Source organism: Meriones unguiculatus, chromosome 21 (assembly GCF_030254825.1).
Source record: "Meriones unguiculatus strain TT.TT164.6M chromosome 21, Bangor_MerUng_6.1, whole genome shotgun sequence".
Classification (NCBI taxonomy): Eukaryota; Metazoa; Chordata; class Mammalia; order Rodentia; family Muridae; genus Meriones; species Meriones unguiculatus.
Window position 1 is genome coordinate 17,373,252 of NC_083368.1, and position 19,066 is coordinate 17,392,317.

At 41.9% G+C, this 19,066-nt stretch overlaps 1 protein-coding gene across 2 annotated transcripts; it reads left to right on the forward strand.

Annotated features, from left to right (window-relative positions):
* Positions 1-1,204: 1,204 nt before the first annotated feature.
* Positions 1,205-9,927, forward strand: Tomm7 (translocase of outer mitochondrial membrane 7). 2 transcript variants are annotated; one of them, XM_060373994.1, is made up of 3 exons: positions 1,205-1,406; positions 4,874-4,922; positions 8,578-9,793. In XM_060373994.1, the coding sequence occupies exons 1-3, from the start codon at positions 1,304-1,306 to the stop codon at positions 8,675-8,677; spliced, it is 252 nt and encodes an 83-aa protein (XP_060229977.1). In that variant the 5' UTR covers positions 1,205-1,303; the 3' UTR covers positions 8,678-9,793. The 2 variants fall into 2 exon arrangements, with proteins under 2 accessions (XP_060229977.1, XP_021517120.1); XM_021661445.2 differs by having other exon boundaries at positions 1,219-1,406; positions 9,746-9,927.
* The last annotated feature ends 9,139 nt before the right edge of the window (positions 9,928-19,066 follow it).

Genomic DNA, 19,066 nt, shown 5'->3' on the forward strand with positions numbered 1-19,066 from the left:
AAGGGGACCTGAATTCAGGCACCAGGAAATATCACAAAATGTGCACATGGCAGAAAACAAAGTTAACTCTCCTAGCAACAGCCTCCAAGAAATATCAGAGAATAAATGCTTCATAGAAAATAGAGATAAACTCCCTGGCAATAACCAATGGGAATCGGTTGGAAATCAGGTTGGAAAATTCTCCCCAATGTTTGAGATATGGTTTAGAAAAATAGCCATTGTGATTATATGCCTTAGCCACTGTGATTGTATACCCCAGAAAAGGTCACCCCGCCCTGCTAAACTTCACCCATTCTGTAACACCAAGGCTTGTGCCCCCCTGCTTGCTGTCATGGAAACCTCCTGCTCACAGACTTTCCCTTTAAAAACCCTGTTTACTCAGAGCTCAGGGTCCCACTTGGGTCCCAAGTTCGATCCCTCTCATAATAAAGCTCTCTTGCTATTGCATGGAGTCATCTCCTGATGGTCTCTGAGGGTCCCATGAACCTGGCATTACACTCCCACTCACATTCAGCCAACAGGAGTCACTATGTACTAATTTTGATTGTTGCAATGGAATCCGTCCAGGCATGGTGGCGCAGCCTTTAATCCCAGCAACGAAGAGGCAGATCTCTATGAGTTCAAGGTCAGCCTGGACTACACAGAAGGATTCTAGGACAGCTGAAGTTACACAGTAAGACCCCTTCTCTGCCATGTTAAGAATTTATGCAAGATAACACAGAATAGTAGACCGAATCGTACTAAAACTCGGTCCTCGGGAATTTTATTTACATTCCTTCCTTTCTCAAAGAAAGAACACTAGAAGGTGTGCTTTAAAAATTGTTAAAGACTTCGAAAACAAAAACAAGTGCAGTTCCAAACAAAAGGAATCCCCAAATCAGTGCTCCCTGCAATCGGGGAAGCCGGTGATAAACTCATGCACACCTTTAATCCCAGCACTCTGCCACGAGGCAGAAGCAGGAGGATCTCGGTGGGTTCCGTGGCAGCCTGGACTGAAACAGCGAGGCCCTAGCTTTAAAAACAAATCAAGCCACGGCCCCACACCTCCCCAAGAAAAAGCACAATACTAAAAAAAGAACACGAAAGACAAGGGGAGCGCAGCGAACCAACAACGCAAGGACCTCCCAGGGACCGTGGTTGGGGTCGGGCAACGATTTACGGCCTCTGTCGGTGATGCCTCACGACGCCTGCCGTAAAGCCCGCCTGTGGCGCATGCGCAGCGCACGCACAACGCCTCTCAGCTTTTCGGAATCCGAACGCGGTCGTTGCTGAATAGTCTCCATTCCGCTGGTCGGTCGGCACCATGGTGAAGCTGAGCAAAGAAGCCAAACAGAGGCTGCAGCAGCTCTTTAAGGGCGGCCAGTTTGCCATCCGCTGGGGCTTTATTCCTCTCGTGATTTACCTGGGTCAGTGGTTGAAGAACTTGGGAGGAGCTCGGGGCTGGGCTTGTTGGGTCTGTGAATCTTGGGGTTTTGGTCTTCTGGGGCGGGGCAGATAAACAGGGTCGCCGTGGTGTCCACGTGTTTTGAGGCTGTCTAGCCGGGCTGGAGAACCGAACTTCGAGTTACTTCTTTTAGCTTTTGGCCAGTATTTAGCCAGTCACACAGACCGTCATATTCCATTCTTATATCTGTAAAATAAAAGCTAGACTTTTCAAGATTGATTTTAGAATTATATGGCCCCTAAAGAAAGATTAATCCCTATTTGGCTTTCAGAGCGTTTCTCCTGCTGTAGGTTGGCCTAAGTGAAAAGATGCTAGGTCAGGTTAAAAGTCACCCCCTTGAAGCGTGATTGTGACAGTAGTTGGACGCCTAAGCTTTCTTAATTGTATAATGAATTTTCCCAAACGTTACTGACCTCATTTTTCAAGGAAGGAAAGTCATACCTTTCTTGCCCAAATGTCCATGCAAATATTTTCTCCAGGCCTGCACACTAAATCCCGTTCCTGGTTGAGTACTTTTTTCATTTTTAATCTTAATTGCCTTATTCAGTCAATAACGTAAAAGGGAATCCGCATAGGATTTTAGCTCCAGCTCTCTGGGCTGGAATACGTATTTTGACTTTTCAGAGTCCTCATTTCACATGTTAAATCAGGGCTCTCGAAAGGTGCCGCTTCCCATTTGTTTTAGATGACTTAAGATAAAATGTGTTCATTCACGGTCCTGACAGAGCCCTTTAGGTTGGGCATTCTCCAGGCAGCTGTACTTGTGAACTGTGATAGCCTGGATATTTTAATAAGTCTTAAATATTTTATTTATTTATTATTATTGTTGTTGAGACAGTGCCTCATGTAGCTCAGGCCAACCTTGAACTCCTGATTCTTTTTTCTGCCTTTCAAATGCTTAAATTACAGGCCTGCACCATCACATCCCGCTCTATCCTCTATTTTGAAAGAAAAAAAAAAAAAAACTCAGTGACTTTATTTAGTGTTAGAATAAAGAAAGTAATTGTGAGAGCTTACTCTTTTTTTACTTGTTTTGAGAAGAGGGGGATTTCTCTCTGTGGAGCTCTGGCTGTCCTGGAATCACTAGGTAGGGCAGGCTAGCATTGTGCAGAAATCTGCCTACTGCCTGAGCGCTGGGATTAAAGGCATGTGCCACCACACCCTGCTGACAGTTTATGGGCCTTGTTTGTTTTGGTTTTGGTGTTTGGTTTTACAAGACAGGGTTTCTCTGTGTAGCCTTGGCTCTCCTGGACTTCCTTTGTAGACCAGGCTGGCCTTTAGTTCAGAGAGATCTACCTGCCTGAGTGCTGGAATTAAGGTGTGCACCACCGTTTACTTTAATAGGCTCTATTGTCCATACAATTCTTTGCAGCCCCTCCATTTTCATAGTCTCTGTAGGGGAGGCTGGCTGAACTTGCAGCCCTGCTTCAGTCTCTGGTAAAATTGGAATTACAGGTGCACTGGACTCTTCTCCTTTGTCAATTTATCTTTCTCCTCTCCCCCCTCCCCCAAGATTAGGCCCTTCCATGAAGCCTAGGCTGCCTTGCCTGTAATCTCAAGCTCCTCCTGTCTTCCACTTTTGGCTTATGAGTGTGCACAGCTCTGTATAGATTGGGATTCTGTTTAGCTGGAAGCTGTAGCAACTTGTCAGAATCTTCAGTCTGAGGCCGGGTGATGCACGTTGGTTCCTTTTCTAAGACTTGTCATTCAGGCCAAGGTTGATGTTACCAGGGCTGCCCTTCCAGTGCTTCTCCTTATTTATCGAGGTCTGTCCCCATACACTGATAGGAAGTTGGATTCCATGCTTAAGCTAGTTCCCAGGTTCTACATCTGTCTTCTCTCACTGAAACCTGAAACTGCAGATTATCTTATGTATGTCCAGTTTATTATTAGTATTGGTACTTTTGAGACAGGTCTTTTCTATTACATAGCTCTCCTGGAACTCACTGTGTAGACCAGGCTGGCCTGGAACTCACAGAGATCTTCCTGCCTCTGTCTCCAGAGTGCTGGGATTAAAGGTAAGTGTTATCATGCCCAGCTGTAATTTATTTTCAAGCATGTTTTAGTGCTTCATAAAGGGATAGCATTAGAGAATATAACAGAAAAGAATCTATCTGGACAGTTACCAATAAAAAGGCTTTTTGTTGTTGTTGTTTGCTTGTAATTGAGACAGGGTCTCACTGTGTTGCCTGGCTATGAGAAGCAACCTGGTCTGTGATTAAAGGCATGTGCCACTACACCCAGCACAATAGGTCTTTGTTTTGTTTTTGGAGACAGGGTTTCTTGGTGTAGCCTTGGCTGGCGGGGAACTCACTGTAGACCAGGCTGGCCTCAAACTCACAGAGGCCACCTGTCTCTGCCTCCCCAATACTGGCATGAAAGGTGTGTGCCACCACTAATTGGAAAATAGGTTTCTGTAGTTTCTTGCTTTTCTGTAGCCCTTAGCGTATCTCTAATGACTCTATTCTGCATTATCTTTTGAAGATGTTCATAAACCAATTAGCCTTGGAAAATAGTACCTCTCTCCAGAGACATAGTTACAGCCTGTTATAAGAGGTTCTGGTTCCCAAACTCAGGGGTCCTGTCTGAGGCCAGGTGCTGTCTGACCTCTTTGCTTGGGCTTCCCATTAGGTCTTACCAAACTTGGGATATTACCATGGACACCCAAGTGCTGGTCACCATACTCAGCACCTCACAGGTTTTGACATTCTTAATTTTAACCAGTTATTCAGGAAATTAATACATCATCAACTGAATTTAAATTCTGTTTAAATAGTGAAGGTTTTTTTTATTTGTAATTAGAATACATTGTAAATAGGTAGATAAAAATAGTAAATGGTTTCTCTCCCCTTTTCTATCGTGAGTCTTTATTAAAGAGAGTAGTTTGAGGAGAATAAAGAAGATATCTTCAATTATACTTTCAAAAAAGATGTGATCTTCCTTCATATTTAAGCTCTTCATAGTTTCCCAGTATGGCTTGGGACTTGCGCTAGTCTTGGGGAGTGACTGAATGGAAAGTAAGGTATGGGGAGTGACTGAATGGAAAGTAAGGTATGGTAAGATTGACTCTGTTGGGCACAGTGGTGCACGCCTGTCATAGGACTGGGAGGCTGAGGCAGGCAAATCTTTGTGAGTTTGAAGCCAGCCTGGTCTACAAAGTGAGTACAGGACGACCAAGGCTACACAGAAACCCTGTCTCAAATTAAAAAAAAAAAAAGATTAACTGTGCTGATGACACAGTAGAAACAACTGTCCTTTGGGCCGAGTGGCCCAGGTTGCTGCTCCAAAATCTAGTGAAAACGAGGAACTTTCAGCAGCCCAGGTCAGCTGAGACAGCTGTCCCAGACTGGATTGAAGGAGATTTGATTGTAAACTTTTTGTCTGCTGTGCTTGTAATTGTTTTATTTGAAACTTTTTTTTTTCCTTCAGGCTTTACGAGGGGTGCAGATCCTGGAATGCCTGAACCATCAGTGTTAAGGTAATACTCTTGAAAACCAACATTGGAGGGCAGATGTTCATATGTCAATTGGTTTTGAATCCTTGGGAAGCAGAACCCATAACTTCACCAGTCATAATCTTGGGTTGTTGGAAAAAAATTGTGGACTAGTCTAGCTTGTGTTAACTACTGTGTATCTGCTTTGCTTTCTTCCCTCCACTTCAGAATCATTATTTACTATGCTAGTGTCATGATACACATTTTTAAAAGAAAATAATTAATTATGCCATGAAAGTATAACCTTTTCTATCATATCCTAACAGGATACATAGAATATTGGTCTTTTCACCTAAAATTAGAAGTGATAATCCCATATATTTTCCACTTGTCAATTACTTGGGTTTTTCTGTATTCTTCATAACAATATAATATTAAAAGCTTTAAGATTATTACTATATTAAAGTGTAATTAAAAATAAAATTTAAAAATTATTACTATTACTAATTTGTATTAGTATTTTCCTTGTATGTATGTGCACTGTGTATGTGCCTGATGAGCATGGAGGCCAGAAAAGGGTATCAGATTCTGTAGAACTGGAATTACAGATAGTTGTTAATTTCTAGATGTAACTGCTGGGAATTGAATTCTGGTTCTCTGGAAGAGCAGCCAGTGCTGTTCATTGCTGAGTTCTCTCTTCAGCTCCCCAAGCATTTTAATGCACATAACTTTATTGATTTTATTTCTGTATGAGATTAGTAAATTGAAGTATATGAATACATATCGCTTCAAGAATGCAGTGTCACATTTGTTACCCAGACATATTCTTATTGCTATTACATAAACTGCTTGAAAATTTCATGCACACAGTTTACATATTAACATGTGTGTGTATGTATATACATACATATGTGTGTGTGTTTATTATTAGTCACCTTCCTATTGTAACAAATTAGTTTATAAGGAGGAAAGGTTTACTTGGCTCACAGTTTCAGAGGCCTTAGGCTATGGTTGCCTCTGCCTGTTGCTTTGATCCTAGTGACACAGTCCATGGCTGCGGTAGGAGTGAAAGGATGCCCGTCGCCTCCTGGTGGTGGGGAAGCCAAAAGAGCACAGGCTGAGTCTGCATGTCCCACTCAGGGACATGCCCCATGGTCCAACTCCTCCCATAAGACTTTGCTTTTTATTTATTTATTTTTTTAAGATTTATTTATTATTTATACAACATTCTGTTGATAAACCAGATCTTACTATAGATGGTTGTAAGCCACATGTAGTTGCTGGGAATTGAACTGAGGACCTTTGGAAGAACAGTGAGTGTTCTTAACCTCTGAGCCATCTCTCCAGCCCAAGACTTTGCTTTATAAAGATTCTATCATTCTCCAGTATTTCTTACAGGCCGGTCATTAGAGCTTTAGTATTTGAGCTTTTGAGCACATTGAACTTTTAAAATGTTGCAACTTGTGAAAACGTGTATAAATGGTGTAGAAATATTCTTGTAAAAGCAGAGTCTCAAAAGGTAGGGTCTCCAGTCATAGCGGCCATTTCAGCTGTGTTTCAGACACTCATTGTTATCCTAACATCCTTCATTTGATACACCGGGTATTCAGTTTCTTCAAACCTTCCTCCGAGTCACTTCTTTTTAACGAATGGACAGAAAATACAGATTGGGTATTTTGTGCTTGAAGTGTTCATACTAGAAGTACTTCCGATTCAATTTTTCTTTCTTTTTTGGAATGCTGGGGGATTTGAACCCAAGGCCTTGTGCATGTCAGGCAAGCATTCTGCCAGTAAGAGGTACTATACCCCAACCAATCCCTCTCATTTCAAATTTTCAAATTAGGTGTGGGTAGTTTGCAGTGATATCACTCATACTCACCTCAACAGGCCAGTTATTTTAGGTGGTTTGTACATTTTGCTGCAGTTACCACGTCAGTGCCTCCAGAGCAGAGTTGGTAGGTAGTAGACCATCTCCAAATCCTGTATAGCCTTTGCACAGGGTTGCATAGCCTGCTGCAAGTTATCTTACCAACATTTCCTCTGCTTTGTGATACAATTTTTTCCCATTCCTCTACTGTGGTCTCTTTTTCAGAAGAGATTTTGCTTTCAGAGTTTCCACTCTGTGTGCCCTCAATATGCCCAGTGTACAGTTAAAGTGTTCCTGTTAAAATTCTTCATAGATGGTCTTCATTTTTGTTGTTGTTATTTTTCAGGACAATTTCGCTGTGTCTCCTTGGCTGTCCTGTAACTCAGAGATCCACCTGCCTCTGCCTCTCCCTCTCCAGCACTGAGATTAAGGGGTGCATCACCCTCACCCAGCTGCTCTTTTTTATTTCCTCATTTTATTCTTTTCTTTGGTCTGTTATGACACCACTTCTCTTTTATGTGTGGATTTATTTTTTTGGATGGGGTTACGGGGTGTTGGCAAGGCTTATATGTATCCTAAGATGGCCTTGAACGCAGCCTCCTGAGTGCTAGGAACACAGGAATGCATTTCATGGAATGGTTGCTTAAAATTCCCTTCATGGCATGGCTTCCCATTAAGTTCTTTTCTTTTTTTTTTCTTTCTTTCTTTTTTTTTTTTTGGTAGCCCTGGTTCCTTGAACTATGACTTTCTATTTTTGTGACATAGGAGTAAGGTAGTATGTCTGCTCTTTGTTGGCTCAGTGATTGTAAGCCAGTAACTTTTTTTCTCTGATTCAGTTGTCTCTGAGGCTTGCTGCCTCTGTCTGCTAACCTATGCCTAGTCCTGGAAGCTTCTAGCCTCTGTACAATCTAACCTAGGTCTAGAATGTTTCCAACCTCTGAGAATTACTGTTGAATAAACTCACCCTTTTTTTATTCTTTCTGAGCTCATGGCTAGCTGGTTCAATTCAGCTGTTCTGGCTCAAACTCTCCTCCCAGCTGGCTTATTCTCTGTCCAAAAACTGCTCTGCTTGGCCTCAAACTAACTCAGGCAGTCTGCTCTAATCTCCTGGCTCCTTCAGTCTTCACCTGAGTTCTCTCTTTACAACCCATCTGTCTTACTGTCACAGGAGAACTGCCTCCTTCCTCTCTCTGCATTACCCTTTCCTTTCTCTTCTCTTGAAAAGAGAATAGGGCGTACCCTATTCTGACAAGTCTTTCTCTGATTCGTCACCTTTCCTACCTCACAATTAGGCATCACTTTCAAACTTGGGTGTTTCCTTCTACAAACTAACTTTACTGTCATTGTTTGGGATTAAAGGAGTGTACCACCACACCTGGACCTAAGCTTTTATATTTACCTAGTACTTGCTCTATAGCAGGCTGGCCTTGAACTCAGATCTGCTTGCTTCTGTCTCCTGGATTAAAGACTTGTTTATATTCTAGCCAGATCACACAGACCTAGAAGGTGATCTCTTGCCGGAACAGCCATGTTCTGAATTAACATTCCTCTACAGTTATCTCTTTAGAGAAACATTCATTTAAGACACATTATTATAGAAGTCACTACTGTACCAATCTTTGAATATTTTTTTAAATACTGCAAGGTATCAAGAATGTTTCCTCAAGAGGCCCTTGAGCCTTCAAAGCTATGATTTCTCTTTATGGTTTGGGTATAATACCTCCTAAATTAGGTTACCATGAGAATTTAATAATGTATTATGTAAGTATTAGCAGCACTTACCAGGTGATTTTGACCAATAAACTTTTGCTGTTGTTTGTTCTTTGGAGACAGGGTTTCTCTACATAGCTGTGGCTGTCCTGAAATTGACTATGTAGACAAGGCTGGGCTTGAACTCAGAGATCTACCTGCTTCTGTCTTGAGTGCTGATTAAAGGCATGTACCATCACTGCCCAGCTAGGCTTTGAACTTTTGATCTTCTGCCTCTGCTTCCTGAGTGCTAAGCTATAGTCTTAATCCATCCCACCCAGTTAAAACATAAGTAAGACAAATATATTAACTAAAAGAATCATTTCTATTATCTGTATTAGACCAAGAAAGATTGTCTTTTTTCTTTATTTTGTGTTTTCACTCCAGTGAGAAAGAAATCTTAATAGGTGAAGAGTTTGTTTTAATATTGTAGTTGTATGTAAAAATCCTTGTATTCAGTTAATATTTGATAGATAATGGTAAATTTATGTTGTGTTTTGTAGGCATAGAAAGGTCTAAATGGCCTTTAAAAATAAACCACAGAACCTCATTGTCATTAAGTCACATTTTTAATCAGAATGAGTTAGACATGAAATTCTGTTGATGCTTTATGTAATAAGAATATACGTTTTTTTTCTTTCTTGGATCCTGGTGCCCCTCCTTCCCTTTAACAAATGCTGTGGGAATTTGTGCCCCTTTGTGAATTAAGCATTTTGGGTAAGAGTTAGCAAAAGTGGAAATAGTGACTAATTGTTTTCAGTGACGTGGGTAGGCTAAGGTCAAGGCCCTTAGGTCATATTTATTCTCCCGATTGTGTAGCCATTTCCATGTCAGAATCGTGGTAGCTTATAAACAGAAATGGTAACTGCAATGTGGACTTTCCACAGAATCTCACTCATAGAGAGTACTCAGGAAAGGGCTTTTTCTGTTCATGCTTTATGTAATAGCATTTTATTTCAGTTCCCTGGTCCTTTTAGTTAATGAGAATCATTGTTTATCTTTTAATTGACTTCCTTTTAGATAGAAACTGAAATTATCCCTTTCTCAAGGTAAACCACATTCAAAAGTAACAACTGTATTTCTGTATGTTTGTTCTTGTTTTGTTATTTTTAATTTGTCTACTGATGGATCCTTGTCCTCTAGTAACTGAGTTTAAAAGGGAAACACAAACAAATGCCTAAGGCTTGGTTCTTCAGCTGTGTGTAGAAAGGTGTTTAATTTATTTATTTTTTTCTCTTTATAAATGTTTTAGCCTACTGTGGGGATGAAGGACTGTTTGGTCATCTGGATTTGGAAGAATCCAACACGGAAGGTGTGTACCCTGGCTGGATAAGAAGGGAGCTGTCATTTCAACACATCTGTAACAGAGCGGAGCCTGTACTTATGATAGACTATGAGAATAAATATTTTTAACAATGTTGTTTTGTCCGTAAACTTTTTGGAGCCTTTGTGTGTCTCTGTGTGAGTGCTTGTGCTACGTTGTGACGGTGTGGAGGTCAGAACAACCTACTGCAGAAGTTCATTCCCTCCTGCTGTGCGGCCTGGGAGCTAACTCCAGATGGCACTTGGTGGCAAATGTTTTTCCCCACTGAGCTGTCTGTCTGGTCTGCCTTGATCGCCCTTGAATTAAATATCCTGGGACTATTAGGTGAAAATCAAGCCTTTTATTACTTTGTTGTTTTTTTTTAGAACAGGAAATCTATGGGTATGCTTGGATACTGCCTTAAAAAGTAAAAACCTTTCCAAGTGAATTCCTGGTCGTGCACAGTCAGGCGGCCTGCAGCTTCTCTTCGTGGTGAATTAATAGTCTCGCAGAAACCTGCTAAGTGGAGAGGGTGGAATGTACCACTGCACTGACGTGGGCTTCTGACTCTCAGACACGAGGGCCTAGAGTTTGCACTGCTCGGGGTGAGAATGGGGTGGGAGAATTGTGTCTGATTTGTCTGTGGGTTAAATGTGAGCCTAGAATTTTTGGGGTGTGAGCAATGTAGAGCTGACTTGAGAAGAGGCTGGACACTGCATATCATAGCAGCGCTTATTCCAGTAGAAGAAAAGCAGCTGATGGAACAAGTCAGTTCTAGAGACTTTCCCTGCCACTTCTACTTGTATTTTACTTTGACTTTTTTTTTTAAGACTTTATTTATGTTGTATACAGTGTCCTTCCTGCATGTATGCCAGGAGGCCAGAAGAGGGCACCAGATCTCATTATAGATGGTTGTGAGCCACCATGTGGGTGCTGCAAATTGAACTCAGGACCTATGGAAGAACAGCCAGTGCTCTTAACCTCTGAGCCATCTCTCCAGCCTTGATTTTGACCTTTAAAAAATTTTCTTTCAGGGCTGGAGAGATGGCTCAGAGGTTAAGAGCACTAGCTGCTCTTCCTGAGTTCAATTTCCAGCAACCACATGGTGGCTCATAACCATCTATAGTAAGATCTGGTGTGCAGGCAGAATGTTGTATAAATAATAAATATTAAAAAAATATTTTTTCAAAACAATTTGTATAGTCCAGGCTGTCCTGGAACTCACTCTGTAGACCAGGCTGGCCTTAACTCAGATTCACTGATCTCTGCCTCCCAAGTGCTAAGATTAAAGGCATGAACCTCCACTCCTGGCTTATTTTGACCTTATTTTTATTTTTGTTTTTTGAGAAAATCTTAGTAGTCCAGACTGGCCTTGAACTTACTACCCTGCTGCCTTTTTCTGTAGTGCTGGGATTACAAGTATGTCCTACCTTGCTTGCCTTTTACTATATTTGAAGCCTGTTACTGTTTTTCATGCTAACAACTTCATTTACTTACTTGGAAGGTAAAATTAATGAAACGAGGTAAAACCTAAACAAGCAATGAAATCATTTGGGGTGGGCCCATTGACTGTATAACAGCATGGTCATGAGTATGCTTTCTGCCTGGACTGCCGTTACAAAAACAAAACAAGTCCCCCAGCACTCCTGCCCCCCTTTTCTAATGGAAATAACTCTTAGCTAGGGAAGTCCTCAAGTTTTATGTTTGCCACGGAGGCAGGAGCCTGGAGGCTTACTGCATAAATCATGCAATTTTTTGAAAGATTTAATTATTTTATATATGGGTGCTCTATCTGCATGTACACCTGCATGCCAGAAGAGGCTTTAGATCCCAGTATAGATGGTTGTAAGCCACCAAGTGATTGCTGAGATTTGAACTCAGAACCTTTGGGAGAGCAGATGGTGCAGGGTTTCTAGAATTAAGGAAGTAAAGTTGGGGGTAGGGCTTGTCTGTTTTAATGAAACAGTAATAGGGATAGTACCTGGTTTTGTATTTCAGGGATTACCTTGAGCTGACTACTGAAGATTTTGAATGAACTTAACTGTCTTTCTTGAACAGGGACTCTAATTTTCTTAGTAGTTTGGAGACATTGCATTCAGTGTAAGAGAGGCTGGGCTTACGGTTGGTAAGACCCTTGCCTACCATGTGTAAAGGCCTAGGTTGATGACCAGCACTGTCAAAAATAAAGATTGCTGTGTCTTCACCCACTTTCCCATGGCAATAGAACATTCCAAACGTATGTGGAGTCCTAAAGAGGTTGTTGGTATGGACCAGCCAGCAGGGATGTGACGCCTCAGCACAGGGGCCTCTCCAGGCCTGTCTCCTTAAAGCCAGCGCTGCTCTACAACTCCTGCCCTAACCTCTGGGAACAGCCATCTGTTGGCTATTTCAAGAAAGCTCTATAAATTGACCAGCCTTGGGGGACTGCCTGTTTTCATTTTCTTTTTCTATGCTCACGTAGGTTATGTCTTTTACTACCTTGCTTGCCTTTTACTATATTTGAAGCCTGTTACTGTTTTTCATGCTAACAACTTCATTTACTTACTTGGAAGGTAAAATTAATGACGTAGGTTATGTCACAGTACCTCATTCATGTTTGTGACGTACATGTTGACTGTCGGTGTCTATGTACCTATTTTTAGCTATAAAGCTAAGGTTTGGGGGGTTTTATTTGTTTTGTTTTTTAGTTTTTGGTTTTTCGAGACAGGGTTTCTCTGTGTAGCCCTGGCTGCCCTGGACTTGTTTATAGACCAAACTGTCCTCGAACTCATAGAGATCCGCCTGCCTCTGCCTGAGTGCTGGGATTAGAGCATATGCCACCACTGCCTGGCTCTTAAAGAACTCCTTAAAAGAGCTTCTATCAACCTGATTGCACACATGAAAAAGTGTATCTTTTGCCTGTAGAATGTTAGCCCCACAGATGCAGTACTGTGCGTCCTGCTGTATATTCAGAGCTAGCACAGACGATGGCACATTATGGGTATTTGGGAAGATGGAGGGGATCACAGGATTGTCTATATATTCAGTATAAGGTGCTCATGAATGGAAACTTGAATGGCTTGGGTCATTGTGAAGGGTCATCGTTTCTCTCTGCTTGGGTCATAGTAGGTGACCTCAGTCCCCTCCCAGACTTAACGTGTCAGAGTCACACAGGCAAGAGAATGTTTACTGTGACTTGTCACTTTATTCACTTCATCTCCACAATAGCATGGTTTTGAAGATAAAACAAGCTTGGTTAATTTTTCTCACAAAATACAGAAAAAAAAACAACAACAACTTGGATTTGAACTCAGGTTGGCTAACACTAAGAGATTATGATCTTATTACAGACATGTGCTACCGTTTGAAATAATTTGTGCAGATGATTAAGTTTTGTAGTAGATGAACAATGTTTGCATTTCAAGTATAACAGGTGGCCCACAGCTTTTGTCTACTAAGGGCTTTCTATACAAATAACACATCGACTAGTCAAATTCACATAAAGCTAACTTTTTTGAAACTATTATGCCTGCTGTTAGAAAGAATAAATATTTTTTTTTCCTCCCCTTAAGTAGCTTGCATTTTAAAAGTTTCTTCTTAGCAGATACATTAGTTATACACAATGGTGGATTTCACTGTGACAGTTTCTCACATATAAGCAGGGTTATTGTTCATGTTTGTTCTCCATTTGCCGTTTATGTTTGTTCTCCATTTGCCTCGTTTCCCACTTCTGCCTGGTCCTCTTTCTCTCCCCAACTAGTACTCTCTCTTTTCACATCATTTTCTTGTGGATTAACGAGCTTAATGAGGACACTTACCCAGGGCGTGGGTGAGGGGTTATTTAAAGGCACATGGGTAGGTTTACCAGTGGCTGTGTCGCTGAAGAAAATTCTTTTGTCTCTTTTAGGAACTTTAATTGCCTATACATCTTCAGGGAACGATCGGGCCTCATGAGCTGTCCCCTGCCCCCAGCCATTAACTGCTTATAAGTTCTCAGGGAAGAGCAGAACTTCTCTTCCCATAGCGGAATGTTGATGGCCCAGTGTTATGCAGGAAGTCCCAGCTGATGAAAGCTTGAGTGCAGCACCTGGAGACAGTGTTATGCCAGACCCCACCCCTTTCTCTGACTCTCTCTCCTCCTCAATGATTTTTTTTTTTTTTGAATGATTTAGATGACCCATCTAATAAGTATTGCCTATAGGGAAAATAAAATGATCACAAAGGTGATTTTTCCGGGTGAGGCTTATCCATTACCCTCCAGCTGAACTGACCCCTGCAAAATCTCCACAGATGCTTGAAACTTGAGTGTGTAATTTAAATAAAATGTAACAATAATAAAATGATAACCCATCTAGAGCTTGCTCACATTTATTCTCGGGCTTTCATCCTGCGGTAACTTGCACACTGCCCAAAGAAACTTTTCCAGCTGAAGCTGACAGCATGGCTAGTCCGATGGACAGGCAGGTGTCCATTTCAGACACGTCTCCAGAACCAAGAGTGAGCTGTAGCCTCTCCACTAGGGCCTGTGACTTCCCAGGCCAAGGGCTTTGGCCAGGGTTACAGGACTGTCCCTCCTGTTCCATAGCTTTAAATCCAACCCAAAACAAAAAGTGCTGGCTGCCTCAACAGTGATGCAATACAAGTGGCGCATCTTGCCTGGATCCTCAGCTCGATAGGACCGCCCGCCAATGACAGTTCTCCAGACCATGCAGCATCTTCTGGAGCTACAAAAGCCAGCATGTGGGAAATTCCCCGCCCTGTGCCCTATAACCACACTACCTTCAGCAACAGGCTCTTCCCATCAAGCTCTGGTAAGCTCTTCTCTGCCAGATCTTCGGGACTCACCCTGTGATCCTGAGGGGTAGGGCTAAGGATTGAGAAGACTTCCTGGAGTTCGTTCTCTGCAGTTTTATTCTGTGCAGTTGTTTCTGGCCAGCTTTTGTGAACTTGACGCAAGTTACCTGGGAAGAGGAATTTCAGATGAGAAAATGCCTCCATCCAGATTGCCTACTCACAAGTCTGTAGAGCATTTGCTTGATGAATGATTGATGTGGACAGGCCCAACCCACGGTGGGGAGCAGGGAGTGGTGCCAACCCTGACCAAGTGGTCCCCGGTTATATAAGCAAGCAGACTGACTGCTTCCAACCATGTGCCCACACCACATTCATCCCCTCCACCCAGCCAAATCCTGCATGAGTCAAATTCTCCAGAGTCTAGCCAGGTCAGCCTGCTGAACCGCAGAACCTTCCCAAACCCAGCTGTGCCTCCAGGCTTGGATGAGGGTGCACGCTGTGCATGCCATGCGATTCCTTGAGACCCCCTGACTTCATTTCATCGGAGCTTTATTCAGTCTCTAGGCCCAGCTCAACCTGTACATCCTCGCTTTGGATCCAGCCCATTCTGTCCATATCAGACACAGAACAGTGAGCAGATCGTTGTGCCTGCTCACTGGGACAGAAATACGTCACTAATGGAAACTACATGTTGTAGATAGTAGACGAATTTAAATGCCTACCCTATATACTTAAATAACTATACGAATATATTGTAGAAGCAACAACACTCCTAAATAGTCAGTCTAATGGGTCTCACTTCTCTTGTTTTCAATACTTCCTTTCTTAAAAAAGGAATCTCAAGAAATTTACCTACTTCCTCATTCCTCAGTTTTGTTTAGTATAAAAAGAGGATAAAAATCTTTATCCTGCATAATTGCTTCATAAGAGTTGCTTGGCTTAATATATTAAATAAAAGACAGTTTCAAATAATTGCTGTCACTCACATTCTTCAGTGTAAAACAGACCATTAAAATCATAGAGCTAAGTATGAAAAAAATCTCTAATATTCAATGTTTTTATCTTCAAAAAATTTTGCACCAGAAAGTGATCACTGAATCCAAGAGATTCAACACACTGAAATGGAACTCTGAAAGGTGCTTGGAACTGACCATATAACTGTGCTTGGTGGCGCACACCTGTCATCCCAGCTCTCGGGAGGCAGAGGCAGGCAAATCTCTGTAAATTCAAGGCCAACCTGGTCTGCAAAGCCAGTCCAGGACAGCAAGAGCTACACAGAGAAGCCCTGTCTCAAAACAAAACAACAACAACAACAAAAACCTGATCACATAAAAAACTCCATGTAGGAAGTTCTAAACAATTTCCTGGTGATAAGACTGTAACATGTTGCTAAGATTTGGGAGAAATGCTCCAAAGAACACAAACACTGCTGAATGCATTATAGCACTGAGTTTCAGAACATTAGTGCGATTCCAGCATGCTTGGTCTTGAGGACTTTGCTTCATCAGTCACTAATACATGGCTGCAATAAATGCTTTGTCACCAAGAACCGTTATCCACCAGCTGTGGCTTCTTTCAAGTGAGACACAGCCACGTGGTACAGTCTGTACCAACTTACAGCTGATATGAAGGACGACTTTACAGATGTGGGAGGAACCGGATTAAGTTGTGTTTCTCATGCTGTTTACAGGAATGGAATGCTTAGTTTTAGAATGTGGGGCAAAACCCAAATGATCTATACATCTAATGCTTTGATAAAGAATCACCTTAAGCTGGTCTCTGTGGCTCACGCCTATGCTCCCAGCGCTCTGGAAGGCAGAGGCAGGTGGATCACTGTGAGTTCGAGGCCAGCCTGGTCTATAAAGCAAGTCCAGGACAGCCAAGGCTACACAGAGAAACCCTGTCTTAAAAACAGAACAATGAAAAAATGACCTTCATTGTGATCTCACGCATCAACCATCAAGGCCTCAGTGGCCAACATCCGTGAGACAAGCACGGGGAGAACACAGGGCTCTATGGGACAGGAGCACAGTGATTAAAGGATGATTAGGGGGCTGGAGGGATGGCTCAGAGGTTAAGAGCATTTGCTGTTCTTCCAAAGGTCCTGAGTTCAATTTCCAGCAACCACATGGTGGCTCACAACCATCTATACTGTGATCTGGTGCCCTCTTTCTGGCTTACAGGCACACATGCAGGCAGAATACTATATGTTGTATAAATAACAAATAAATAAATCTTAAAAAAAGGATGATTAATGGAGCACAAGATGCTGCAAAGTGATAAAAAATAAAGAAAATCATTATATTAACAAGATTGCGAGTATATGTTCAAAAACTCCAATAAAGCACACAAAGTGATTTTTCAATGACATTTTCTATTGTCCTCGCAGGGTCTGTGTGCATGTTTATGCTCTCCAAAGGTCACTGCCCATCACCTCACCCACAGCAGTGCTCAGGAAAAACAGGGTCCTGTGCTCGTGTATACGAGCTATACAGATGCCCATTTCCTTCCAGACCCTTTATTCCTCTACTGTGATTTCTAACATGACCTCAAGAGCACAGGCTCCGAGAAGAAATGAGTTAAGGTGATGTTCACTGGGTGCAGCAAGAGATGAATTATCCCTGTATTTTCATCCACTTCTCTATGTAAAACAGGGGTTTCTGTATATGTAGGATGGAAAGTGAGGAAACGTGCTTCAGGCATGCTGAAGTCTGTTGCTCTACATTCCAAACATTTCCCTTGATAGAAGTAAAGATGAAGTAAGTCATCTAATGGAAGAGCCGCTGAGGACATTAGTTAAAATGACAAAACACTTGGCTTCAAAAGTCAGCCTTCTACAGCACTGTCAAATATCAAAGAAAACCTTATGAGAACCGACTTTGTAAGAACTCTTGAAAACAGTCAAAAAGTTTACAGGAAGACACTTTTGAAATAAAGAAATCAGTGTGAAAATGCTAGAGACCTTTGTGGTACTTTTCCTACTCTTGTCCAGCCTCCTCCCCTGCTCACTGCTGCTGCTCATCTCTCTGGGAGGGACTTTGCTCTCTGGTTCAAAGAAGAGAAAAGCTAACTGCGACTTCAGATGATCTGATGAAGGATATTTTTTAAACCTGTTTTTTCCTAACTTAAATATTACTCTACCTTTTAAATTCTTTATTTTTTAAGATTGTAATATAATGACATTATTTCCTACTTCATACGCTTACTCCTTCTTGCTGTCTTTCAAATTCCTGACTTCTTTGTTCATTAATCAGTGATGACTACCTACCTACCTATATACATACATACAGGCAGGCAGACAGACATTACCTAAATACGTATGCCTAAATGGGAGCTGAACAATGACAACAACAGCCATGCTAAGGGGGGTGGGGGAAAGTTCACAAGGACTCAGCCCTACACAAAAGACTACAGGCAACTATATGCTGAGAGGAGAGCCATCACCGTCCCCAAGGAAGAGCACAAGAGTTGCTGCTCCAGCACCAAATGGTCAGTACCTTCCCCTACCTTTGCAACTTGATTATTGCATCTCTCAGCTCTCTTCAGAGAAGCATGGCACAAGCAACCACATGGCCAAGGTGCAGAGAAGAAGAGACTGCAGAATGCTCAGCCCTGAATGAAACCTATCTACCATACCTCCTCGGGAATCATTGTGAGTGATGGCACAGAAAGACTGTAACAGCCAGAGGTGGTGAATGAATGAAGTAAACCATGTCTTTCAGACACGACAGGACAGCTGCACATAAACCCACAGTGCCTGCGTCAACATCTCCTATACACAGTGCCTGCGTCAACATCTCCTATACAAGCTCAGCTCAGACCAAATGCCACCATGGAGAGGGAAGGTAGACGAGGAGCTGTTGGCTCTAACTGTAGGAGACAGAGAATTAATTTTCTATGCGTGTTGCTCCTGAAAGATTGAACATAAGGGAGCAGAAGGCCGCTCAGCCGTGAACATTTGGACAGCAAAACTGGACTCAATGTATGTTAAAATAAAGAGCACAGTATTGTGTGTGTGAGGGAAGGGGTCATGGGTCTGCAGTCACTGGTAGGAGAGGATGAACTCCTTGGTACACACAGTGACATTTTCTTCTCAGTATGTTGTAAGTGTCTTATAAAATTTTAGTTTTTTAATTCTTTAAAAGAACTAAACCTATAACAAATAACCTACTTGTGAATTGCAAAGCATCAATATGTTGGAAAACACGTAATGCTTTAGTCAATGAACGCTTGAACTTTCTTCACTTGGTCTAACTATTACAGATATTACTGAGAATCTAAACATTGTGCATATTTTCACAACAGGCCATTGAACTGAGAGATCTGAATGCACAGAAGTAATACATACAATAAGTATATACACATTGTTACATTTCAGTTTAAAATTTCAGTTTATCAGTTCATTTATTTTAGGTTTATGGGCATTTTGCCTACATGTGTGTGTCTGCATACCACATTCACAGTGTCCACAGGGACCAAGAGAGGGGGACAGATCCC